This window comes from Entamoeba invadens, assembly GCF_000330505.1.
Source record: "Entamoeba invadens IP1 unplaced genomic scaffold scaff_1105074725849, whole genome shotgun sequence".
NCBI lineage: Eukaryota > Evosea > Mastigamoebida > Endamoebidae > Entamoeba > Entamoeba invadens.
In genome coordinates, this window is record NW_004440189.1 from 257434 (window position 1) to 283126 (window position 25693).

General features: G+C 36.9%; 14 protein-coding genes across 14 annotated transcripts; 7 read left to right on the plus strand and 7 right to left on the minus strand.

The window, feature by feature from the left end:
* Positions 1-21: 21 nt before the first annotated feature.
* EIN_223630 (hypothetical protein) lies at positions 22-817 on the plus strand (the record flags this gene model as incomplete). Its single annotated transcript, XM_004254873.1, has 3 exons — positions 22-174; positions 216-273; positions 327-817. 3 exons carry the CDS (start codon positions 22-24, stop codon positions 815-817), a joined length of 702 nt encoding a protein of 233 aa, XP_004254921.1.
* Positions 818-893: 76 nt separating this feature from the next.
* EIN_223640 (serine-threonine protein kinase, putative) lies at positions 894-6809 on the minus strand (the record flags this gene model as incomplete). The annotated part of the gene is made up of 1 exon (XM_004254874.1): positions 894-6809. One exon carries the CDS (start codon positions 6807-6809, stop codon positions 894-896), a length of 5916 nt encoding a protein of 1971 aa, XP_004254922.1.
* Positions 6810-8066: 1257 nt separating this feature from the next.
* Positions 8067-10046, plus strand: EIN_223650 (nucleolar GTP-binding protein, putative; the record flags this gene model as incomplete). The annotated part of the gene is made up of 1 exon (XM_004254875.1): positions 8067-10046. One exon carries the CDS (start codon positions 8067-8069, stop codon positions 10044-10046), a length of 1980 nt encoding a protein of 659 aa, XP_004254923.1.
* Positions 10047-10316: 270 nt separating this feature from the next.
* Positions 10317-12095, minus strand: EIN_223660 (hypothetical protein; the record flags this gene model as incomplete). Its single annotated transcript, XM_004254876.1, has 2 exons — positions 10317-11784; positions 11836-12095. The coding sequence occupies 2 exons, from the start codon at positions 12093-12095 to the stop codon at positions 10317-10319; spliced, it is 1728 nt and encodes a 575-aa protein (XP_004254924.1).
* Positions 12096-12604: 509 nt separating this feature from the next.
* EIN_223670 (Rho/RAC guanine nucleotide exchange factor, putative) lies at positions 12605-14205 on the plus strand (the record flags this gene model as incomplete). Its single annotated transcript, XM_004254877.1, has 2 exons — positions 12605-12941; positions 12992-14205. 2 exons carry the CDS (start codon positions 12605-12607, stop codon positions 14203-14205), a joined length of 1551 nt encoding a protein of 516 aa, XP_004254925.1.
* A 64-nt stretch (positions 14206-14269) lies between these two features.
* Positions 14270-15235, minus strand: EIN_223680 (CCR4-NOT transcription complex subunit, putative; the record flags this gene model as incomplete). The annotated part of the gene is made up of 2 exons (XM_004254878.1): positions 14270-14753; positions 14805-15235. The coding sequence occupies 2 exons, from the start codon at positions 15233-15235 to the stop codon at positions 14270-14272; spliced, it is 915 nt and encodes a 304-aa protein (XP_004254926.1).
* A 256-nt stretch (positions 15236-15491) lies between these two features.
* Positions 15492-17469, plus strand: EIN_223690 (protein arginine N-methyltransferase, putative; the record flags this gene model as incomplete). The annotated part of the gene is made up of 3 exons (XM_004254879.1): positions 15492-15714; positions 15799-17333; positions 17401-17469. 3 exons carry the CDS (start codon positions 15492-15494, stop codon positions 17467-17469), a joined length of 1827 nt encoding a protein of 608 aa, XP_004254927.1.
* A 1364-nt stretch (positions 17470-18833) lies between these two features.
* Positions 18834-19628, plus strand: EIN_223700 (GTP-binding protein ryH1, putative; the record flags this gene model as incomplete). Its single annotated transcript, XM_004254880.1, has 4 exons — positions 18834-18882; positions 18934-18992; positions 19075-19150; positions 19219-19628. The coding sequence occupies 4 exons, from the start codon at positions 18834-18836 to the stop codon at positions 19626-19628; spliced, it is 594 nt and encodes a 197-aa protein (XP_004254928.1).
* A 75-nt stretch (positions 19629-19703) lies between these two features.
* On the minus strand, positions 19704-20069 carry EIN_223710 (hypothetical protein; the record flags this gene model as incomplete). The annotated part of the gene is made up of 1 exon (XM_004254881.1): positions 19704-20069. The coding sequence occupies one exon, from the start codon at positions 20067-20069 to the stop codon at positions 19704-19706; it is 366 nt and encodes a 121-aa protein (XP_004254929.1).
* Positions 20070-20235: 166 nt separating this feature from the next.
* EIN_223720 (hypothetical protein) lies at positions 20236-21498 on the minus strand (the record flags this gene model as incomplete). The annotated part of the gene is made up of 1 exon (XM_004254882.1): positions 20236-21498. One exon carries the CDS (start codon positions 21496-21498, stop codon positions 20236-20238), a length of 1263 nt encoding a protein of 420 aa, XP_004254930.1.
* A 180-nt stretch (positions 21499-21678) lies between these two features.
* EIN_223730 (hypothetical protein) lies at positions 21679-22572 on the minus strand (the record flags this gene model as incomplete). Its single annotated transcript, XM_004254883.1, has 1 exon — positions 21679-22572. The coding sequence occupies one exon, from the start codon at positions 22570-22572 to the stop codon at positions 21679-21681; it is 894 nt and encodes a 297-aa protein (XP_004254931.1).
* Positions 22573-22748: 176 nt separating this feature from the next.
* EIN_223740 (splicing factor, arginine/serine-rich, putative) lies at positions 22749-23988 on the plus strand (the record flags this gene model as incomplete). Its single annotated transcript, XM_004254884.1, has 3 exons — positions 22749-22780; positions 23053-23281; positions 23317-23988. The coding sequence occupies 3 exons, from the start codon at positions 22749-22751 to the stop codon at positions 23986-23988; spliced, it is 933 nt and encodes a 310-aa protein (XP_004254932.1).
* A 393-nt stretch (positions 23989-24381) lies between these two features.
* On the plus strand, positions 24382-25201 carry EIN_223750 (hypothetical protein; the record flags this gene model as incomplete). The annotated part of the gene is made up of 4 exons (XM_004254885.1): positions 24382-24416; positions 24469-24613; positions 24656-24739; positions 24803-25201. The coding sequence occupies 4 exons, from the start codon at positions 24382-24384 to the stop codon at positions 25199-25201; spliced, it is 663 nt and encodes a 220-aa protein (XP_004254933.1).
* A 150-nt stretch (positions 25202-25351) lies between these two features.
* On the minus strand, positions 25352-25669 carry EIN_223760 (carmil, putative; the record flags this gene model as incomplete). The annotated part of the gene is made up of 1 exon (XM_004254886.1): positions 25352-25669. A coding segment is annotated over one exon (318 nt), but the record flags the coding sequence as incomplete, so codon positions are not given.
* Between the last annotated feature and the right edge of the window lie 24 nt (positions 25670-25693).

Consider the following 25693-nt stretch of genomic DNA (forward strand, 5'->3'; position numbering starts at 1 on the left):
CTTATCGAGTACGCATTTTGGATGAGGATGAACGAAGTTTGTCATTACGGAAGTCTATCAACTGCGTTAAGACGTATTCATACATCCAATCGAGACAACAAAATAATTAATAGGTCAACACCGAAGCATCAAAACTTAGACAACAAATACAACCAAATCAATTCAAAACAGTTTGTTGCTCTTATATATTACAGAATTAATTTACTCAAATTAAGATGATGAAAGACGAAGTAGTGAAGAAGTACTATGCTGATAACGCAATTCGGGTACTACGTTTGTTTTGCGTTGATTTGGTAGGAATGTGAATGTGTTGATTTGACTATTAGTCGCACCACAAGACGTTTCTTTACACGAAACACTGAAACCCATCGCAAAAAATGTGGACGAAAAGAAGGAGAAAAAGTCGAAGAAGAAGAAAAGGATGTCCGACGACGAGGAGCTTTTGGAGAAAAAAAAGCCGATGAGGAAGGTGCGTGGGAATCACGCAAAGCTCATGTGCGATGACAGAGACGCCATAGTATTTGACTTTGGAATGAAGCGAATTGACGCAATTACGCTGGGGAGAGGAACGAGTAACCCCGATCCAAGTTTTGTTAATCTGAGTCAGTACACGTCATCGCGTTCGATATCACACAAACACGCGACGATTCGATACGACAAGCAACTCTCCTTCTATGTGTTTGTGAATGAAGGGACAAATGGAAGTATTGTGAATGGAGCGAATTTATTAGAGAAGGGAGCATCTGCTATACTCACGGATAACTCAGTCATGGAGTTGGGAGGATTCAAACTGAGTTTCCATTATAATAACAATTGAATTAATTGATAGCGAATGTAATGTGGACTTATGTTATACACCGCCAGAACAGTATTATTAAAAACTAAAAATGTAATTAGTAAGAGTTCTCTTGAACCTTCTTTAAGTCGTGAACAACTTCGTCGATGGTAAACCGGTCAGCAGAACAATGTTCCCATGAGTTTGAAATGATGTTATAAAGCTGCTTTGACATGTTAGCGGGTTGTTCAAGACGGCGGCCGACACACACGAACTTGGAGATGGACCATGGGTACTTGTACTCTGAGACCGGGAAAGGCTCTTTCATTGTTGCAATTGCGTACATTGTTACCGCAAAAGCATAGACATCTGTCTTCGATGTATATTTCTGTCCTGTAATGATTTCTGGCGCTATGTAAGTTGGACGCTCTTTGACTTCAGTTCTGTGGTTCCAGAACTTCATGTAAGTGTCTTGATACCCAAAATCAGTCAGTTTCACAATTGAAACATCATTCACGTCGGTGCTCATTAACATCACATTGGCAGGCTTTATGTTATAATGAAGGAAATTTTTTGCGTGTAACACAGCTATACCCTTTGCTGCATCAAGTAGCACTCTGCACCTCATTGATAACGCCATTTCCTTTCCTGCACTAATGAAGTCTTGCAAAGTGCCGAATGTCGCGAATTCGGTTACTATCAAATGTGTTTTGTCTAGCAACACCTTTCCAATGAGTTTTGTAAGGTAACTGCTTTGTGGGAAATTTTCTAAGATATTGAGTGGCTCGTCGTAGATTTTCTTTTCATCGGACTTGAAGTCAAAAGACCGTATGTTACGCACCACTACACTTTGATTGTTGTAATTCGCTTTGCTGACAGTGATCTTATAATTGGACCTCATGTTCGTCTCAATGTTAATTAAGTGTGGATCGATGAAGAGTGAATCGACGGTGTTTGCGCTGAGTTTGAACGACAATTCTTCCTTAAGTTGGTTATCGACAAATACTCTCACTTTGAATGCATTCTGGATTGTGAAGGAGCAGTTTGGATATATCAACACTCTCTCACTGATGCACATCCCACTCTTCAATAAGCAACTGTGTGGTTCAAAGTCCACTCTGTATCTCTCGTCCTTGTCAATAACAAACTGCAACTCAACTTCGTCACTTCCTTTATTACCAATGTAGAACCGCTTCATATATTCTTTGTTCAACTCCATTTTTTCTTGGAACTCAATCAAGGTTGCTTCGCTGACAATTTGTTCCATAGTTGGATATGGCATTAAAGCAACATCACAGTGCTTCAAAGGGAATACACGGCTAGCTCTTGTTTCTTCCAATTGTTTGCTTCTGTATTGGTAATACACATAAAGCATAATACAAAGAACAATTAAGAGTGCGATGAATATCGCAATGGCTATTATAATAAGAGCAACACCATAACCAAGGGGATATTTTTCACAACGTTGTCTGTTATAACTCAGCGCATACCAGTCATCACATTCGTCGCAATACCCATCAATTGCACGTTTACAATGTTCAATAGTATCATACTTGACACACCCATCCAATGTCATCACATAATCTTTTCCACACGAAGTGCACTTCTTTGACGTTTTGTTGCACGACATACACCCAACTAAAAATTCGTTGCATGTGTGACAATTGCCGGCATCCAAGTAATATCCACTCGTACAGTTCAAACAGCCTTCCGGAGAGTAAGTGGCACAAAAATTGATTGAAGCTTCTTCACTATCCAAGCAAGATGTGCCATTTAAGTAATACCCTTCTGCACAACTTGAGCATGTAGTTGATGAAACACACGTGGCACACTTGGTATTACACTGTTGACACCTTCCATTGAAAGCATAATACCCATATTCGCAGTGAATACAGACAGACTTGTATATATTATCACAATGTTCAAGAGTTAATGGCTCGCACGTTTTGCTTTGAAAATTGTAAGTGTATTTGTCGTCACATAAACTGCACGAAGATCCATCACTGCACAAATTGCAATTATCAATACACTTTCTGCACTCATTACCAGATGAATAATATTGACTTGAACATCTCTGACATATACCAAACAAGTACAACTCACATATATCACTCGTCTCTCTTTTAATAAGAGCTGTTGTCTTGGGAGCCTCACACGTCTTTTTATCCGTTGAAACCACATCCTGTTGATTCACACACTTCATGCAAACACCGAAAAATGTCGCGCCATTACACGAGTCATCAACGGGTTTACACTGTCCGTCAGCGTCATCGTAATACATTTTTGTTGACCCACTCTCCTCAGCGCAATTCAAGCATTTGAAATTTGAAACTGTTTTGCAATTGGTGTTGGTGCAAATTCCATTCAATAATATCTGGGAACTGTTTTTGCATTCGTAACATGTCACTCCAGAACATTTGGCACATGACGCTTCACATGTGGAACACTTTCCCGAACCGATTGAATATCCATTTTCACAACTCATAGCCCCTTTGTTTGAGACAGAAGATGCTCCAACTGACTGCGAACAACTTTGTTTTGCTTCATCTTCACGAGTGTATTTATCGGAAATTGTACACACAGGGCACTTCTCTTCTGTAGAAAGTGTGTAACACGTATCGCATGAAGCACTACAACTTTCAGTGCACGACTGAAAAGTCCCATCTGTCATTTTCTTCCCGGGACATTTCCTACAAATTCCACCAGAATAATAATCACATGAATCAGCCTCTGTAATTCTTGTGCATGTTGTTCCAGATAACTTACTCCCAGCATTACAAAGAATACATTCAGTGTTACTACTACATTTTGTACACAAATTCCCACACGCTTCACATCGTTGGTTATTCAGTGTCGTTCCAACTAAATAAAATCCATCAGCACACGATGTGCAATGTCCAGAAGAAGCCGTAGTAGCACAATTAACAACAGCCGCTCTATTATCACATTTTCCATTGGAATTTGCAATGATGTCACCACATATCATACAAGTGGCAGCTTCTTTAAAGCGCATTGTTGTGCAGTACGCTTTATCACTTGCAACCACTTTTGCTACAAGTTGTGACCCTTTTAATGTACTTCCAGTTTTGAGTCCTCCCGCGTCAAAAGCAATTGCACGAGTCTTTGTAGCAATGACATTGCCTTTTTCTGTTGTTGTTGATTCGGACTTAATTTGAAATCCCTCTACCGCAGATAGAATAATGAAATTGTTGTTCCCTTGAATAACAACAGCACACTCTGAACATGAAGAGTACATAATCAACGACAAACTATTCATAATCAGTTTTGGACTGCTTTCAACATACAATTCTTTTGTTGCTGGAACTTCGAGTGAAATGGTTGCTGAAGATATAGTTAACACACAGACATTTGAATCAATACATGGACACGAATAGTCTCTTGAAGAGTCCGAAGACGAAATATCATACACATTTCCATTATAATAACAATTATGTGTTGAAAGACCCAATTTGTTACAATCTTCTACTGAAATCACGCCACCAGCTGTGGCTGGAATAACAACAGCTTGGTTATCACATGTTATATTTCCGTATACAACCTTTCTATATTTGTTCGTCATAACCATTTTCACATAAGTTGAAGTTGGAGTGTTCCCAAGTGTCAGTTCGGCGGTGGTTGGTTGAACAACAAAAATTGGTTTTGTTGCTTGTGTTGAAATGGGTTCAATAGAATTGACTGTTATTGTCGAGACAGATGATGATAAAGTAATGACACCAGTTCCAGTTTCAGTCACTTTGTCTAAAAGCACATTCGAATAATCCAAAGTAATTGTACTCAACGTCTTTAATGATACTAGTGAGTGCACGTTTTTGAGCACAAGTGGCGTCTTCGCAATCAGTGTTGTAACCGAATCACTTGCTTCGACATTATCAATTGTCAAAGAAGTACCATCAACTGTCACAGTTGATACAGATGAAGGCAAAGCAGTCACATTCCTAATTCTACTGAAGTTGTATATTAAAACATCTCCACTGACATTAATAGTCCCATCAAAAGAAGTGATCTCTGACGAGACAAGTGATGTAAGATCACTTGGAATGGCGACAGTGCACAATTCTCCTTTACACGGACAATACAAATAATCAAATCCACTCGGGTAACTCGGTTTAGTAGCAGTGCATAACACAGATTTCTCTACTTTACTTGTTGGGCACACTCGCAACAATTGGTTGATCTTCACAAGTGTAGATGTGTCGCTTTCGATGGTTCCAGAACCATAGTCTTCACCATTTTCAACCAACTCTAAACATTCATTCTGTGAATCAGCTAATAATACTTGAGTTGACTCCAATATCTTGTTATGAGCATAAAAAACTGGTTTCCCGTTCAAGTTTTTATATATTGAAGTGAGTGTAATTGTCTCCGCAACAAATGCGTGAGACTCTTCAATAATAAGATTGACACGATCTTGAATTTCGGCATTTTTGCATGTTAAATTCGTTGCAATTGTATACGTCTTATCTGACAAGAATATACAATTTTGTACAGTGTGGCTTAACCCTCTCAACGTTCTTCCTCCATTCCCTTTGAACTCCATTTTAGCCCAAAATCGGTTGAAATTTCCACCATCAAATACAGACTTTTCAATAATCAGTTCAAGTTGACTTGTTTCAATTAAAGAGGTTTCGTTACAGTCAAATTGGTCGAGGAGGGTGTCTGACTTCACTGTACACGAACAGTCTCGTATTGCATTGTAATCAACTGGTTTTGTCAATGTATCCAATTTCATCCACCTTTGTATCTGCCCTTTCTCCCCACAGACTGGGTATAAGTTTTGACCTTCCATCAGCTCTCTATTAGTGTCATTTATTAAATTTGTTGCAATTACAATTGCACCATCATCGATATATTTATCGACAGAGATTGTATTAAACACAAGTCGTTCAATGTAATAGTCTGCAACGGAGTCTATTGTAAGTTCTTCCGTAACATTAAGTCCACCATACACTGTGAATGGGAAATTTGGTAACAAGAATGAGCTTAATATCGAGAGAAACGTGACATTTGGCACGTCGGTGACATCAACTTCAAAGGTGAGTGAATTCATTCTCTGTGGGATCAAGAAATCCGCCCAAGTAGTTGTATTATATGAATCGAATATGACGTACTCGTTGTTAGTATACAAATTGAAGTCATAGAGTCTTGACAGATATCTACAGTCGGGATAATTAAACGATCCCGTTGTTCGAATAGTTCCTTCTTGTACTTTAGGCTTGCACGAGCAATCTGTATATTTTCCTTTTGACCAAAAGCATTGGACGTATCGATCAATACTTCCTCTATTGCATATCGAAATCATTTTAAAGTCCGTGTTCTTCACATCAGGCGCTGAAAAATTGAAAGCGTTGTATTGGTACACACACGTTTGATCCTTTGCATTGATTCTTTCTGTTCTCACGAATGGGTGTGTGATTCCCGCGTTGTTTATAAAGTCCTCATTGATGACTTTGAACAAAACAAACGCCTCGGGGTTAAGTCTTGTTACATTAAAAAATTCGTATCCCTGTGTATAGACGTATAGTGGTTTGTCGGAATTAATTAAGACAACCGAAGAAGCCCATACATCGGATCGTGTCATAAATTCAAACACGACACCATCTAAGTGTTTGTTCTCAACATACCAAAATGCTCGAATCCCTTGTTCGTTCAATACAAAATAGTCCATTCCATGGCCGTCCTCAAAGATAAGTGAATTTTTCGATACCGAATTTTCATTTGCTTTATCTCCAGCTACATCACCTCGACAATTCTGTGAGATGGTGAGCGAATGTTTGCCTATTGATGTGGCAGCTCCCGATTTAAAAGTGTAATCTGCTCCAATAACAGATGACCCACTCCACTTAAATTCAACGTTTTGCGGCACAACACATGTACTTGGAACTAAAGCCTTATAGAATAATGTTGCGTTGTTCGTGTCAGATTGGTAACATATACTCCCCGGAAGATCAGCCGATAAACACAATACAACAAAAAATGAGAGAAAAGTTAATAACATGGACATCGTTCCGACCATATTGGTTTTCTTTTTAAGTTTAAGTGGAGTTTTTTATTAATGAAAATGTATCATTTTATAGTTTGTGATTATAATTTGGATAAGAGTGTTTTTATCAATGAGAATCAAGAATTTGAGGCGAATAGTCAAAAGAAATTTCTTGTGTTTTTTCTCAACATTTTGTTTCTTTGTATTATATAATTATTGTTTTTTTATTAATTGAATTACTATTCAAAATCGTTTTTTGTGTTTATTTTTATTTCGTTTTTTTCGTTTTTGTTATTTTATTTAAAGGATTTTTTAAAGAAGTAATATAATTATTTATAATTTTTTTATTGTTTAAACGGTTTTTGAATTATGAAAAAATATTGGTTCTAGTTTTAAAATAGATCATAATCATTTTTTAATCATAAAAATAATTTTTACAAATTGAAATAGTTATTATGATAGTTATTAAAATTAAAATTTATAAATTATAGTTTATCTTTTTTTTGAAATAAGATTGAAAAAAGATTGAAAGAGTAGAATCGCGCAAAATTTAAGGATGTTTTTTAGAGGTAAAAATGATGAAAAAAACGCATGAAGGTCGGAATTTTGCTTTTCCAAGGCAACATCAACAAAACGAACAAAACGACAAATCTACAACATTATTGAAATATATCAACAAACTTATACAAGACAGAAATAAACTTGTCACTGTTTTGAAAAGGCACGAAACAGTGGGGATCGAACTTGAAACAATTATCGCAAGACATACAGAAATCGAGAACAAGAAGATTGAATTTTTAGAGAATGAAATCAACCACCTCAGAGTTTGTTTTGACCCACCTTTTTCTGCAAGAATTCATAATATAGAATAATATTGTAACAATCGACAAAAAAATCAGAATTGTTCAAGAAGGCACTCTTTCTCGTAAAAGTGAACACAAAAGACCAAGCCTAATTTCTCCAAAACGGAAGAGATTTTCAACTGAAAACAATGAAATGAGGAATTACATGTATGGCGACTTGACAAAATGCGTTAAACATCTTCATGTTTGTTACCAACATAAAATAAAAACACAACTGACATAAAGAAGCGCCTAAAAGTGTTGGAGAGCCGATTAACCACGCCTGGGACATACCCTTTGAAATCCCATAAGTTGCCATAAAATAAACTAATTTTATAGTATTCTTTATTAAAAAACAAAAATCGAAAACATCAAAAATCAAGCATCAAAAAAAATAAAGGGTTAGGTCTTAAGTCAATCCATCAAACAGTAATTTCAAAGGAACCCTATGCCGTTGTACACCTTCAAGAAAATCACCCCGGTCCCAACAGCAAGTAGTTTGCAAGACATTGTCCTGAGTGGCACAAACAAACACACCCCGACTGTTGTTCACAAACAGTACGCAATTCATCGTATTCGTGCATTTTACATGAGAAAAGTCAAGTACTGCTCTCAGTCGTACCACGACAGATTGGCTTTGATCCTCGAAGAGTTTCCAACCCTAGACGATCTCCATCCGTTTTATGGCGATCTGATGAACGTTTTGTATGACAGAGATCACTACAAGTTGGCTCTTGCTCAACTTTCTGTCGCAAAAAAGCTTGTTGATGGTGTTGGAACAGAATACGTCAAATACCTTAAATACGCCGATTCATTATACAGATGCAAACAATTGAAAAGAGCCGCACTTGGTCGTATGTCTTCTATTGTTAAGCAACAGAATGCGTCGTTGGCCTATTTGGAACAAGTAAGACAACACATTGGAAGACTTCCAAGTATCGATCCAGTCAGTCGCTCGCTCATCCTTGCTGGTTTCCCAAACGTTGGAAAAAGTTCGTTAATGAACGTTTTCACAAATGCAAATGTCGATGTGCAGCCGTATGCATTCACAACCAAATCACTTTTTGTCGGACACACCGACTATAACTACACTCAGTGGCAAGTCCTTGATACTCCGGGTATTCTGGACCACCCACTTGAAGAGAGAAATGTCATTGAAATGCAATCTATCACTGCTTTGGCTCATCTTTCGTGCTGTGTTTTGTACTTGATGGATGTCAGTGCTAACTGTGGTTACACCATCCAACAACAAGCCTCGTTGTTCAAGTCGATGAGACCACTTTTCAACCAAAAGCCAGTCATTTTAGTCCTCAACAAGGTTGACTTGGCACCCATTGAATCCCTTGACGCTGAAGACCAAAAAACGATTCAAGAGTTGACTGCAATGTCGACTTTAGTCTGCCAATGCTCATGCTATAAGCCAGAGTTGTATGGTGATTTGAAAGTGAAGGCGTGCTCGATGTTGAAGGACAGTGTGAACGTTGACAAACTTTCTGGAAAGAAGGGAGAACTACTTTTGAACAAGCTCCGAGTGACGATGCCAAAGAAGAGAGACGATATTGCAAGGCCATCTCTTGCTGCTCCTGAGATGAAGAGAATGGAGACATCCGAAATAGAGCCGGACATGACGCAGTGTCAAAAGGAATTATTGAGACTTGAACGAGACTATGCTGCCTATGAAAGAGGTGAGATCCCATGGCAAGAATACATGAAAGATAGAGAAGGATATATCTTAGATAATGAAGAGTGGAAGTACGATGTTATTCCTGAAATAGTCGATGGTATGAACATTGCTGATTACGTTGATCCAAACATCGAAGCCAAATTGGAAGAACTTGAAAAGGAAGAAGAGCAACAACTCCTGACTGCTGCTGTTGAGTTTGATGACTCAATGAGACTGAACCCTGAAGATCAAGAAATCTACGATGAAATAGTTGATGCACAACTGGTGTTAAAGAGTGTTTCTCATAACAAAAAGGGCAACAAGGCGAACCAAATCAGTTTACAAACAAGAGGAAGAACTCGCGATGAACTTCAAGAACATTTGGAAGACCTTGGAATCGACACGGAGACTGCGAAAAAGTCAGTGAGTCAAGTCAAAGCCAAATCAAGAGGAAGAACACTCTCTGTTAAAAGGGGTCGAGAAGTTCCTTTCATGGACGATGACGAAGATATTGATTATGAAACACCAAAAGGACGTTCTGTATCTAGAAAGAGAAGTCGATCAAATTCCCTTATTAGAAAGGGAGAAGAAACCGCATTCCCCACACAGGCAATGAGAGACAAAGCCGAGAAAATCAGAAGACTTGGGAGAAACTCGTTGCAACGAAAGAGCAAGACTGGAGAGTCGGACAACAAAATCGACAACTTAAGACCCAAGTGGTTGATCAGTGGAAAGATGAATGGTGGAACTCGTGACTGGAGATAAAATTTTGATTGAGTTTATTTTGTTGGTTCATCTTTAGGCTTCGCACCCGAGAATTTTCTTATCAAAAATTAGTATTGAAAAACTCTAATAAAACGGGTCAATTTTTCTTTCCCGTTTTATTAGCTTTTTTAAATACTAATTTTTAATAAGAAAATTCTTGGGTGCGAAGCCTATTCATCTTGTTATTGTTCTTTCCACAGTTATTTCTATGGTAATACTATTACCGTAATAGTAATACTTTCAGCGTAATTAAAACAACTAGAACAAAGCTTAAATTATGGGTGGGTTAATCTGAAGAGCAGAATGATTCTTCTTAAGTCCAGGTTTGGGGGCTGGCTTTTTAGGTGGGAGTGGTGCGCTTCCTGTTGGTTTCTCACTGTGGGCTGTTCTTCTTGGGGACAAAGGGGGGACTGGTGGAGGAACATCTGAGCCTTCAACGGGTTCTTTAGGACTGATTGGCCCAATTTCCTTAGCAACACTCTGTCCGATATCCTTTACTGTCATAATAGAAGTTACTTCCTTCGCTCGGGGTGACCTTTCTGATTTTTCTGGAAGGGCAAGTGGCTGTAATTCTTGGTCATAAAGATGCCCCACCTGATCTTCATTCACTTCTTGTTTTGCAACAGGTTGTTTCGAGTTGTCATCTTTCACCTTTGATTTTGAAGGGGCGGGATGTGGTGACTTTTTGAATGGGAACGTCGTGATGTTGTCGTCTTGTAAGTTGTACACCAGCGACACGTCCAAGCCTTCGTTGAATACATCATATCCGTACCCGTACCGAAGGACGCTGATTTCCAACGCAATTGGGTTACCAAACGCCTGAATGAGTTCATTATGGGAATCGACATAAAATCCCTTCACAAGTTGAACGGCGTCTTGTAACATTTCCGGTGTTGGTGATTCGAGTATAGTCGTGATCTTAACCAAGTCGATGTTCGTTGTTTTAACAGAGACGTAGACTTCTCTGTTAGGCGCGTCGTTAATGATTTTCTGTATCAACAAGTTGAATCCTTTCAAATTACACTTCTCATAAAAATCCTTCACAATAGTTGCTCTATCGTGTCCATCGATTTTAAACCGGTAATTCGCTTGGCGCGGTGGAGTCACTCCAAGATCTCTTCCAACAAAATCAATGGTTTTAATGTTGTTGATGCCCATCAACATGGTGACTTTATCATTAATCTTCCCACCGTCCGAAATCAAATTGACGATGGTTGGCGTGTGGTCCGTGATCATAAACCATCCCCCATCCATTCCTCCTCTCTTCGATAAATCAAGCCACATCCCTAAATTCTTCGGGTCGATACGAACACCAGTCAAATTTAAACGTTCGATCTCAGACGCAGGGGTGCCGACAGCCCAAAATGTGTCCACAACACTTTGTAACATCGGGCCTTGTTCCCCAGCAAATCGAAGACCAACTGCAGACAAGTCGGAGTTGATTGAAACTGAAAAGTCGATTGTGGTTTTGTCCTCAGGAAGAGCAGTCACTGCACACTCCAATAAAGAAGCTATTTGTCCGTTGTTCAACCATTGGACTTTACTTCGTAAGACTAAGATGTTGTCTGTAGCGTTTCCTGTTGTGAATGAATTTGCCATTTTGAAAAGCGAGTGTTCGTCGATAAGGGTGTCCTCGCGTTTCTTCGATTTCACGTTGCCTAACACTTTATTCAACCCATCCAAAAACGCAACTAAGTCGTTCTCCGTATCGACAGTCAAGTGAAACGTTCTGATACCTCTTCATGTTATTGCATTGCATTTGGAAGTGTTTTATTATTTTTTAACAAACTTGACACCACGAGAATTGATGGAGAAAGCAAGTCGTTTTGGTCGATCAGACTCATCTTTAACATCCGTTCCTGGCGGTAAGTCAATCCACCCTTTTGCAGAAAGTGAGTCTGGTGCTTCAAAGTACCACAATTTACGATCTTTCAATACAAAGAACCGTCGTTTCCACGTTTTCCATTTGCCGCCTTGTTTTGTCCCCCACCCCGAAAATTGTGACGGTTGGAGTGACTGGACACTCACAGTTGTCTTTCGCTCGGTCATTGAGTTTTATTTTGAGTTCTTCAATTAATCAATTCCTTCGATGTTTTTTCTTTGGTTTTTTTCAATTAGTTGATGTGTTTGTATTTAATAAAAAGTTACTTGGAAATAGTATCTTCATCACTCCTAATTACATCTCCCGAATCTTACTCGACACCCAAGCAAGTTTCTACGTTTCAATAGAACTCCTATTTTTGTAGTCTTCTCAGATGTATAAATAACTCGACACAAATTATAACAAATGTATCCACGTTAATACTTATTAACATAATGTGTAGTAATCTGGTATTTAAAACGCCATTTTTGCATCGACTACAATGAATTTTAACTTTGTCTGAATAAAAGAAAAATGAAATTATTGAGAAATTAGTGTTGGAGTATTCGAAAAATTAGTCGAATCTATCTTTATGATATCATTGACAAGCTATCAAAATTGTTATTTGCACAACAATGGATATATTTGAACCCACATTCAAGAAAAGAAAAATATGAAAAGAACTCAAAAATAGAACATGTCAAACAACCTGAGGAGCAGCTGCTTCACACTTGAGCAACCAGACTTTTTACCAGACAAAAACCACCCACGTTCACTTACGCAAGAAAACAAACTCGACATGACGGGGAGAAAGCCACTGCCCAAGATGAACAAAAGCATGAACAGAACTACAATGGCCACTGTCACTCATTATGAAGATAACGAGCCAATGGAACAAATTGAAGATGAATGGAAAAATGACACAACCACTTCGTGGGTAACTGTTAAGAAAAACAAAAGAATTCAAATGAAATTGAACTTCATTATGGACCGGTCGTGTAAAGTGAAACAAGACTTGAGAGCAAAGAGAAACGGTTTGTTTAATCACTTCGTTTTAATACTTCTGTTGATACTAACACTAAAGTCTTGATGTCTGAATTGCGTAAAGTGCCGGGTCTTATCATCAACGAATTGATTCAATATTACTACGAACCGCACCACCACGACTTGGCAACAGCAACCGAAGATTTCGATTTGTATGAGAAGATGAAGACGTTTCAAATGGAAGATAAACATCGAACGCATTATAAACAGGTGGTCAATGAATTGATCAACACAGAGAAGTCGTACATTCAAGGACTCGATATCATCATTACTGTGTATTTGGACACGTTAATCTCTTCATCGAAGAAAATGGCGAAAGAACTCACACCAATCAGAGAGCAAATTGATGAAATACAAAAATCACATAATAAGTTCCTTGCGGACTTAAACGGATCGCTTGTGACAAACCCCGAGTGTCCTCTTATCGGTGATATCATCGTCAAATTTTCTCCTTCCCTTGAAAATAGTGCGAAATATATTTTTAATTACCCAACGTACTTAGAAAAGATCACCTCGTTCATGGATACCTCCGCTTTAACCCTCACCGCTAAAGTTGCCGACGGGTATAAAAAGTCACACGGCGATTGTCATGTCCAAAGCATCCAACAGTACTTGATCACCCCAATTCAGAGAACACCGCGGTATGTCATGTTGATCACCGATTTACTCAAGAACATTTCAATGTCATTTGGTGATGCGCCACGACTTGTTGAAGCCCATAAAGTCATTAAAAAGGTAGCCACGACAATTAATGAGAAGGGGCATGAATACGAGGCTGACGAGAGGATGCAATATGTCAAATCTTTACTGACAGGGTTTATGTTGAAAGAGGTGAAGCGAGAGTTTTTGTGTTGTGGGCCGATGTATGTAGTGACGAATCGCGTCTCACTTCAAACGGTCTGGAAGTACTTCTTCTTGTTTTCTGATGTCCTTGTAGTGACTGAGATCACGTCACTTGATGGCAAACCAATCCGAGCTCGATCAGAAACCCTCTTTGAGTCGTTACTTAGAATTCCCGAGTTAAAGGATTTACACGACGCCAAATTTGAAGTTGAACAAGTCATTCGTTTTTATGACGACACTATAGTAGAAGTGGAAGATGATACTAAGTTTGTGTATAACATGTTCTCTATTAAAGAAAGTAACAACGACCTTCTCTCCGAAACAATCACTCTTTCTTCTTCGATTAGCGATTGCTCTATTGCTTGGTTCACTGCTATCAAGTCTGCTCTTGCTCACCTTTCTCTAAAATAAGTTCTTTGCCTTTATTGACTTTTTGGATTTCGTAAACCTTAAATGAACGACTTTCAATTCACAATCACTCGGCATTAAACCCAAACAATAGACCATTAAAAGTGTCGTCGGAAAACTCGGGGTACTTTTCCTTGAGTTTGAAGTATAACCCTCCTGTGATCAAACTATCTGAACCGGCCTGATGCATTGTCCCTATCCGTTGCACGCCAAGCCCAGACGCAATCGACTGTAAACTACCATGATACCCTTGTCCAAGTCGACTTGTAACTTCTTTCAAGTCGATGATGTTCGGGAAGAAGATACGCAGCTTTTTCAAGAACAGATCTATGTTAGATGGGAGCTTCTCGCATGTTAAAAGCTTCAAAAAGTAGCCAAAGTCATATCCACTGTGGAATGTCAGCCAATGCGTGTTTTCGTTGAGGACAAGACCAGACCCCATAATCGCTTCGCCGAAGTCTTCGGGAAGGATGCCGGACTTCTTGAATTCGGAAAAGTTGATGCCAGCCTTTTGAAGCAGTTGAATGGACTCAGAAGAAGACTCGTCGTTCCTTTGTGTTATTCATTTCATCAACATTAACTACTTTTCAATATAAACAAACTCTGCATCAAATTTGAAGTTGAATTGCCACGTTCTGACGTCGTCAGGGTACTGCCCCTTTTTGTTCTGAAGGGTTATCCCAACCTGAATGATCTTCAAGTCGTCGACATTTGATTTCAAGAATGCGTAGTGTTCGTCGGGGTCTGTGGAGTCTTGTAATGTCGATGATGTTTTGCTCGAGAACCCGGGGAATTCCGTATCCATCGAAACGTATGGGTAGTTGTCTATCAACTCGCTGATTTTCATCATCTCTTCTTGTAAATTTGATTGGTTCACATCGGTGAAATATGACGTTGTAAAGTTTTGTTCGGGGACGTAAGGGAACTGCCGTTGTTGTGGGATTGCTCTGAGAGGTGAGAATTGAGGCATCGTGAATGGGGCGTAAAATTGTTGAGGGACGAATGGGTACTCCATGTTACCATATGGTTGCATTCTTTTGATTTTTAAGTTCAATAGTATTTATATTAGTTTTAAAAACAATATAAATTACTATACTAGAGTCTAGTAAACCCCATTGGTTATAATTACAAAAGACCAAACAATAAAACCAAACTTTTTGATAGAACAAGACGAAAAAGTGAACCCAATTAATGTGGAGTTGAAACCTATATATTATAATAAAAGTAATTATATAATATGGTAAATTGGAAAAGAAAGAGAAAAAAAAAAATTGAACAAAAGCTGTTGTATGGCACAAGCTCTTCAAAATCCCCAAGTCCCAGTGATTTACGATTTAAGCAACGAAGACATAGAATATGACAGAGTTTCGGATATATTACGCAGTCTCCAAACGGTAACTCCTTATTACTGTGTTCCACTGAATCGACCCCCTGACACTTTGAATGAAGGTTTACGTTTCCAGCCTTCTTTTTCTGATACCGACTTTAACACCTCAATCGTTTCCACATGTAGTTTGTTGTTCTATTGAATAACCAAACATTTACTATTAAACGTGAGTAAAAGACTTATAATAATAATTAATAATTAACATATAGTATTTGGCAAGACAACTACATTTGAAAGAGTGAAAAGTATTCAAGACTGTATCGCGGAAGTGAGATGGGCTAACCACATCGGTGTGTTTGGACTTGTAGTACCTCTTCCATCCAATATCAACATCGATTATTATAGATATGTCAGTACGATTTGCAACTTGTCAAGATGTCCCGTGTGGATCACAGTGCCATTGGCAGCAGATGGCTGGCAGATGTGGAACACCATCAGAAAGGTCATTGGATATAACACAAACATACGGCCGCTTTTAAGTCTTCAAGAGAATCTCACCGTAGAGTTTGACTTACTTCAAGTGTGGCGAGCGGAAAATGTAGCTGGTGTTATTTTCGCAAAACAGATTGTCCAAGACAACGGAAAATTGACTCGGGAGAACGACATTTTCCTCCACAATTTGTTGGACTTTGATATTTCCATCTTTATTTCCAACTTTGAGCCAAGCACTGAATTGGTAAAGAACACGATTGAGTATATCGAGTGGCTCAAAACGTCACGCACAGAGCCTTCACAATACGAGAAAGGTATAGTCGAGTTTAGAGATACTATAGAAAAGCCTATTCAACCACTTGCACACGATTTGGACTCTGTTGTGTATGAGACAATTGAAAAAGAGCCATTCAAATATCAAAAGTATCGCATGGCCTTCATACTAGCACTCCACGATAAAGCTGGAGTCATCCAACAATTTAGTCCATTAAACCCGTTCCGTATCATGATAGCCGGTGCTGGTCGAGGACCACTCGTTCAAATGGTCATCGATGTATTGAACGTGAACCGTTTTGCTCACAATTGTGTGGTGTATGCTGTTGAGAAAAATCAGAATGCTGTTGCTACTTTGTCATATCGCAAACGTACACAACACGATTGGAAAAATGTTGAGGTGATTGGATGTGATATGCGGAAGATGAACATGCCCAATAAAGTAGATATCGTAATCAGTGAATTGTTGGGCTCTTTTGGGGATGACGAGTTGTGTCCAGAGTGTTTAGATGCGCTTCTTCCTCTTGTTTTAAAGAGTGATGGTGTTACTATCCCACGTACCTATTCGAATTACATCCAACCCATATCAAATAGTGTGGTTTACACGTCTTTTCTCGAGAACCAATACAGTTTCGAACAACCAGTTATATGCAATCAATTCAATTATGCGGCATTCTCTTCACCACAAAAGTGTTTCACATTTGTCCATCCATCAGTCGATGATCACCAACGATTCGTCGACTTCAAATTTGTGTCGAAGATGGATGGGGCCTTACATGGGTTCTCTGGCACATTTAATGTCGAGTTGTACAAGAACGTGAAACTAAGTACCGTCCCTGGAGAACATACCCCAGACATGTTCAGTTGGTTCCCATTCTTTTTCCCTATTCAGCCTCCAATCGACTTAAAACGAGGTGATGTGGTCGAGTTTTTGTTGTGGAGGAACGTTACTGGGCATAGAGTGTGGTACGAGTGGATGGTTGTCACACCTTTGATCACAAAAATTTTTAACTCATCTGGGAAACATGCGATGAGCCTCGTTTGCAGCCGATGAAGATGAACCAAACAATTTCTATATTTCTGGTTTATTTTTACTATAACTATAGTTTGCTGTTAAAACTGTTTCTTTGTTGAGGTTTCGTCTTGAGTTAATTTCAAGTTTGGAGGTCGAATGAACAAAATAATATGTGCCAATTTTGTATAGTTTAATTATAATACATAAACAATGGAAGTAACTAGAAAAAAGAAGAAGGAAAACGTCAAAGTTTGTTAGTTGCAATTGAAAAAACAGATCTAGCGGTGTAACTATTAAAGTCGAGGACTTTCTGTCATTTCAAGTGGTTTGAGTAAATTCCGTGATATTTAAAGAACAACTGGGAAAGGAGAACCAAATGGACGCTTCAAAGCTTGCTGGACTTAATGATGTCAAATTGAAACAGACTGAAACAGTCGATAAGAGCAAACCAGTCATCGAGAATGTCGAGATCAAGAAGAACGACAAAGGCGCTTTGTTGTCTGGAATTGAGAAGGGTGCCGATCTTAAGCATGCCGAATCAAACGACAGATCAGCTCCAGTCATTGCTGCTGACGTCAAGGTAGAAGAAGGAAAGAGAGCACAACTCCTTGCTGATATCCAGAGCAAGGCAAAGTGAGTTCTATTCATTCATTAATGTCACATGTTGGTTTTCATATATATAAACACTTTCATCTATAATTGTCATAACTTTTAGAAAATGTATTTAATAATATAAACTATATTTGGTGTAAAAAATTTGCAATTTCCATGTCATCATTTCTTTTTTAATTACTCGAAATGTTTTTAATATGGTAATATAATCTATTATATTATTACACTTTTACTATTATTTTAGTTATATTTATTTATTTTTTATAGTAAATAATACAATTAAATGATTGAAATAGATAATTGTATATTTTTAAAATTATATAACTAATATAAAAAACCATTCAAAAATAGTATATTTGTACTATTTATTGAAACATTTATTTGTCAATAAATTTTTTATTTATATTTTATATAATGGTTAAGTTATAATAAATGATTTTTTTAAAGGGATAAATAAACATTTTTTGTGATTTTCTTTTTTTTGGCTGTAATTTATTTTTTTTTTAAACTTTTAAAAAATTGGTAAATTTCGGGGAATCTTATATTATAAACATAAGATTTCCCGAAATTTAGATTATTTGAATTGGTTTCATGTTATTTAAAATGTTTCATATATTAATAATTTTCTTATTATTTTATATAATAATATTATTATATAATAACTATATAGTTCTTATCATACAATTTTATAATTATCAATGAAACTATAATACAATTATTAATTAACCAATCATTGTCTATTAGAGATAAAAAATAGTTCAAACCCAAATAATCCCGATATTTCTTGCATAAAACACAATATAAATGTTACTTACAAAAAAATTACTTTATGATTAAATAAATAAGAAACTTCCAAAGTGGTCTAATAATCCAACAAACAGTGGAATTTAGAACTTGGAATTTGGTTTGTGAATGTCTGGCTTAAAGAAACACAAAATAGTTTTTCTTGGTGACTCTTCTGGTTTGTGATCATATCAACTAAGATATCCATGACGATAGTATTTACTGATAGTTGGTAAGACTTGTATTATTGGGCGGTTCATGACGAGTTCTTTTTGTACAAACTATGAGGTTTGTTTTTTATTATTAATGATAAGATATCGATTATCTTTAAATAAACTGTAAAAATAAACGAGGTAATATTAACACTAAGGCAACAATTGGGACAGATTTCAGTTCCAAGACCTTAACGGATGAAGCAACTCAACAAACGGTCCAACTTCAAATTTGTTTGTATATTCTTTTTGGTCAACCGTTCAAATTCAAAGTGTCTTGACATCAAATATTTATATATTAGGGGATACAGCGGGACAAGAACGATATCATAGTTTAATCCCATCATACATTCGTGACAGTTCCGTAGCTGTTATTGTATACGATATAAACGATAGACAAACGTTTGATAACATTGACAATTGGGTTGAGGATGTCCATTCAAAAGAGAAAGGAGACGTCATCTTATTTATAGTTGGTAACAAACTGGATTTAGGCAAACGCGAAGTGACACAAAAGGAAGCGATAGCAAAAGCAGATTACCACCATTGTCAGTGCTTTGAAACGTCTGCCAAAGAGAATTGTAATGTTACTGAACTTTTCAAAGCAATCACAGAGAGGCTCTGTGCTTTACAACCAACCAAAGATGAAACCGTCGAGACAGTGAACTTAAAAACACAACCCACAGAGAAGACAAATGGAGGGTGTTGTTAATTGTAAAGTTTTCATTTGTGATATTATATGGTTTAGAATATAAAGACAGAAACTATGTACACCACAATCAAACATTCAATAAGTCCCAAAGTATATGGGCGACACTTCGGACTTCCTCATCGCACTTTGGATTAACAAACTATTCGCCTTTTGTTCGTATTTGAATTTCAACTTCACGACATTTCGATCAACACACTTGATATTAATTTCTTTTGCAATGAGCTCCATGTTCGCGCCGTATTTCCGCAATGCAGTGTAAAACATTTGCGTGTCTTTGAAATGCCACTTGTAGGGTTTGTGGCGCTTTCGTAAATCGGATTTGCGCTTCTGTTGCGACCGAATGCAATTGAAGTAATCGACATCACTCTCCGAAATCTCGCTGAGATACCCAAGACACACTTCGCCTTCGTCGTTTCGGTCATAGTTCCTCGAGAAGGACATTTGGTTTTTTAGTTCATTTTTAATTTGTTTCTAGTTAAGATTATAACTATTAACAAATAATTTGTATATACTATATCATTAGTTACTTAGTATTAGTAACTTATAATTAATAGTAACTATTATTTTGTATTATGAATTGTTACACAAAAAACAACCGTCAAATTTATCAAAAATGACTAAGATTATTATTTCTTGTTTGCTTTTCGATATCTGTGAGTTGTTCGTCGAACGACTTTTCTTTAGTTTTTGAGTCTTTTTTGACATCGACCACAAATTTGAAAAAAATGCTGTCTTTATATTCAAATTTTTTTGGCTCACCAGTCACTCTCGGGTCACCGTCTAATGCCTTTTTCCAGAATGAATCTTTCGACGATTTACAATTTTTGAAGTTCTTCAGATTCTCTTCAAAAAAGTCCCAAAATGATTTTGCGTACTGCGCAAAGCCAAATGCTCGAAGGGAATTGAAAATACGAGTCACACGTAAATAGTTGTGACCACTCATATTGAAATTGTCGAAGCGTTCTTCACGTACTTTTTTGTCTTCTAAGACTGCTATTTGACCACTTTCAATGTCGACGATATCGCCTCCTAAAAAGTTCACAAACATTCGAAATAACTTAACAAAGCGAATGGCACATGTTACGTCGTTTCGGAGTTCAACAGCTTCATCTTCAGTTAATGCATAACTGTTGTAATTAAACATTGACTCAACAAAGTTGGGATAAACCCATTGGACATAATCATGACGATATTCCATTGTTCGGTACCGTTCAGACTCTGGAACTGATAACAAAAAGTCTAAGAAGTCTTGTGCTCCCCATGAACTTTTAGTCTTAAAAGAAATCTTTTCAACCTTGGTCTTTTCTTCTTTTTTCGACTTTTTTGGAGAATATGAATAACACTCCCGAGCAGGGACACCACCATATTCATTCCGATAAAATAATAAATTTGGTGTTTGTGTTGTTTTAGAATGCCCATATTCACCCCAAGAACTCAACTTATCTTCTTTTTTGGATTTTTTGGACAACTTCTTGTCTTGTTTCTCTTGCTTCTCTTGTTTTTTCTTGTTGCTATTTGTCTCAACTTTCTCGTCCAATTTTGCTTCTGTTTGTTCAACGTCTTTTGTTTGAGTTAATATAGGTTTAGACTCAACAGGTTTTAACTCTTCAGATTGAATTGGTTCAGTCTTGTGTTTTTCAACTTCTTCTGTTTGAGTTAATACAGCGGGCTTAGACTCTTCAGTTTTTAACTCTTCAAGTTCAGACTTTTCAGTTTGCATTGGTTCAGCCTCGTGTTTTTCTTTGTCTTCAACTGTATTAATTGCTTGTGTAAGCAGCACTTCATTTTTCTTTTCTTCGACATTTTCAGGTGTTGTTGTCTTGCCATTGTTTCCGTCTTGTTCCGAATTGGTAATTTTCTCTTCTTCCATTGAATGAAAAGAAATATGAATAAAAGTATTTATTTATATATTTATATACGATGAACTATTTTATTTATAACTGTTATTTTAATAATCATTTAAAGTTAATCCTCAAAGTCTGAATGATGTGAGGATTCATTTATAACTCACAAAAAGGTAAATAACAAATGGCTGAACGTCTCATTACACTTATTTGATCTTCTTAACAACAGACTTCTTTGCTGCTTTTTCTCCATTTTTGTCGTCGATACTTATCTCAGTGATGAAGTTGGACGGCACTGGGACTTTCTCAATGGTAAACCCATCCATCAGTATTTCCATTGGATTATTTTCCATCCCGACTTCTTCTATTCGGTCGATTGGTTTTATACTAGTGCTTTGGTTAACACTCTGCGGTACTATTTGAACTTCATCATCAGTTCCACCGGGTATTTTTGTTGCGATATTAATCGTCTTCCCAACAACATTTGATTTATTCCCTTCCAATTCTAAGTCCCTTTTCTTATTCTCTTTGGCCATTTCACAATACTTTGCCTTTTCAGTCTCAGGAAGAGTCTTCCATGTGTCGGACAATTTCTTCATCACAGTGGACCCGGAGATACCTTCGGTACTTAAAGACTCTCGATTCATTTTGCAAAAGAGAAGATAAGGGTGCCACTCTTCTTTACGACGTGACGTGTCGGCTTTTCGCTTTTTTTTCATCACAGCCAAGTCACCTATAAGTGAACACTCGATAAAGGCTAACTGCTCAAAAGTCTTTTTCACTTCACTCCCAGCCTTCTTCCACTTCTTCTCTATTTTGAGCATAGCTTCACTTTCTGTCATACCACCAGAAATCAATGTGCGCTTCACAAACATCTCATAGATCTCGCGGGAGATGTTCGCTAGCTCTTCTTTCTTCCGTTTCTTCATCTCACGAACACCTTCTTTCCGAGGCTTCTTCTCTTTGTCCTTCTTTTTTTGCTTCTTGTCTGTCCGAGAGTAATTAAACAATTGCTCGGGGGAAAAAGACGATGAACTGTCGGAAGAGCTATCGGAAGAATCCGACGAGGAAGACGAGGAACTCACGTTAGTACGGGGCATACAATTATTCAGTTTTTACCTCTCTTTTCGATCATTTTTGCCTAAATTATTTTTGGTAATTACTATCCTAATTTAAAAGGAATTTACTCAAAAATATCTTAGGTCTATTTAATTCATTTCAGGGTTTTAAGAACTTCAATTTGAAAAACAAAAAAATGAAAGTTTTTATATTAAAAATGAAAAACACCAAAAAGATAAAAATTAAAGAGTTTTATCTTTTTGTAGAATTTAAACTTTACATTCCCAAAAAATGATATAAACAATTATTACATAAAAACAAAAACTACTTATATAGTTTAATTTTAGTTGTTTTTTATTTTAACTGTATTTTTAAGAAACATCAAAATAATTGAATTATTGTAGAAAATATAAATCTAATGAAATAATAATAAAATAATCAAAACAATTAATAATAATTACAATAAAAAGTGACAAATGAAGTGTTAAAAAAGAACTAAATACGAATTAATAACAAAAAAGAGAAAGTAAACCCTATAGTTTTGTTTTAAATACAAAGAAAAAGGTAAGAAATAATAAAGAACTTGAAGAAAACTTAAAAGTTAAATGGGGGAAGGAAAAGTCTTTGTTGGCAACTTACCACGACCTACCACAGTCGATGACATCAAAACCGAGTTTGGGAAGTATGGAGAAATATGTGATGTCAATTTACGTGATGGATTTGGTTTCATCGTTTGTTATATTTTCTATAGTTTATGGTATGGTAACATTAAACTATAAATAAAGATCTCTTGTACTTACAGACAGACGTACAGGAAAGAAGAAGACGCGAAAACGTTGCTAGAGAAGAACCCGACCATTGAATTGGGGGGAAATGTTCTCAGAATTGAAGCTCCCAAGAGCGAAAGAACCATGAACCGCCGGAATGACGGATGCTTTATTTGCGGAGAAACAGGTCACTGGGCCTGTGACTGTCCACAAAAAAAATATGGAAGTCGTGGGGATAGATATGACAGATCAAGAGACAGAAATAGATCACCATCAAGAGGAAGACGTTCAAGGTCTAGATCACACTCTCGATCGTCTCGAAGAAGAAGAAGAGACTCTTACTCTTCAAGCTCAAGTCGATCGAGCTCAAGAGGAAGAAGAAATACCAGAAGAAGATCAAGGTCACCATTACGCTCAAGGAGTCGTGACAGTTATGATAGAAGAGATCGCCATGGATCCCGAGATAGAAGTGGATCTAGGGATAGAAGAGACTCCAGAGATAGAAGAGATTCTAGAAGAAGTTCATATAAAGATTCTGGAAGAGATCGTAGAGATAGAAGGGATGAAAAAGATAATAGAGCTGTTTCGCCTAAGAGAGATGAATTACCAAAAAAGGATGACTTGAAGAAAGACGAGTCAATAAATAAAGCACCCGAGACCAAAGAAGAAACACCAAAGAAGAATGTATAACGATTGGAATCTTATTCATTTCTGTTCTCACATCTCATTGTTTTCCCCTAGTTAAAAATATAGTTTTTTGTAGTGAAACATTATAGTTTCTTGCAATAGTAGTATAGAAACAATTATAGATAAGTTGTTGTATATTAAAGTATACTATAAAAATTAATTGTTTTTTTTTAAAACCATTCATTGTCTATTTTATAATAAAAAACTATACATGATAGATAATTTTTCTTTTAATAATATATACTATTATTTTTTTATTCTTATTGTTTTATTGGAAAAGAAGAAATTGTTTTGTAAAACATTTCTTATCAAAAACAATAAATGAAAAAAATAACATCATCAATAACATTTTAGACCTCTTGCAACAAAAAGAGAAAAAAGAAACTTATAAAACAAATGGAAGAGGACGGGAAGAAACCCCATAAGTGTAAGTTTGTGCATTTCAATGAACGATGTTTGAAGAATGGATGAATTAATAATTAGGCACTTGGGGTGTGATAAGACGTACGTCTCTTTGAGGTACCTGAGAGCACATGAGACCAAAGAACACACGGGCTGTCCTCCCGAGTGTAAGTTGTGTGAAGAATTCCGGAACAGAAGAAAGACTCGAAAGAAACATGAAGATGATGTTTGTTATTATAAGCGTCAATGGATTAAACTCAATGAGTAGGATATTCCCATTTTAATGGAACTCCCACAAAAATTGTGTGAACGGTTGATGGACGGTAATGACAAAATGTTGAATAATAGTTATGTTTGTTAGTAATTATTAATTAGTAGTATACAAACGATGTAATGATTATATACTAATGACTAGTTGGTACCTCTTCCTCGAACTCCTTCAGTACGAGCGATTCTCCAAGACTTCATCAAAACACTACAAGACAAAGAAATTGCAGACTTCGCTATTTCCTTTTATACATTGTTCTGTGAAATGGTTGGACCATTCTTGCTCTATGAAATCGAAAAAAAACAGTATCAACAAATACTTACACTTGTGAAGTCAAACGACGAAATTGGAGATTACTACGGTGGAGAACATTTACTGCGACTTGTAGCTAAATTGCCCCAGATTGCTTATGAAATACGCTTTGACAAAATGGACGAGCTGAAAGAGTTTTTAGAACACTTAGCACACTTCATGGAAGAAAACTCCGAGACGATATTTCTTGAGAAGTTCTTTAGAATTAACCCTGACCAAAAGACGTTATTTTGATTACTTGTCTACTGTTCTGTTTATAGTTAACTTCAATTCATAACAGTTTTATAGAGTGTTTTATGTCGTTGTAACAAGAAATGTATTATAATGGTGAGTTGGTAGAAGAAGAAAACACACTGTCAAGAACCATATGGATTACTTTACCCATCACTTTGAACCCATTGAATTCGCTTGCTTAACAAGGTTCAATGAACTTACCATCTGACTCAAGACATCTCTGACGTTCTCGACATTATCCAATTTGCCACAATCACTAATGGGGAACTTGAATTCGGAAAGAGAGTGATTCATCCTAAGAGCCTCTGCAATAGCCTTGATGCCATTCATTCCAATGGCATTCTCATCCCAATTGATCATCTGGAGTGTATCATTAATAGTGATCAAGTTGGCGAGAGCAAAAGCGCCTTTGTTTCCAAACAAGTGAGAAGAACAGTCGAATGTACGAATAGTCTTGTTCAACGCAAGAGCTTCGAAGATCTGAACAATAGA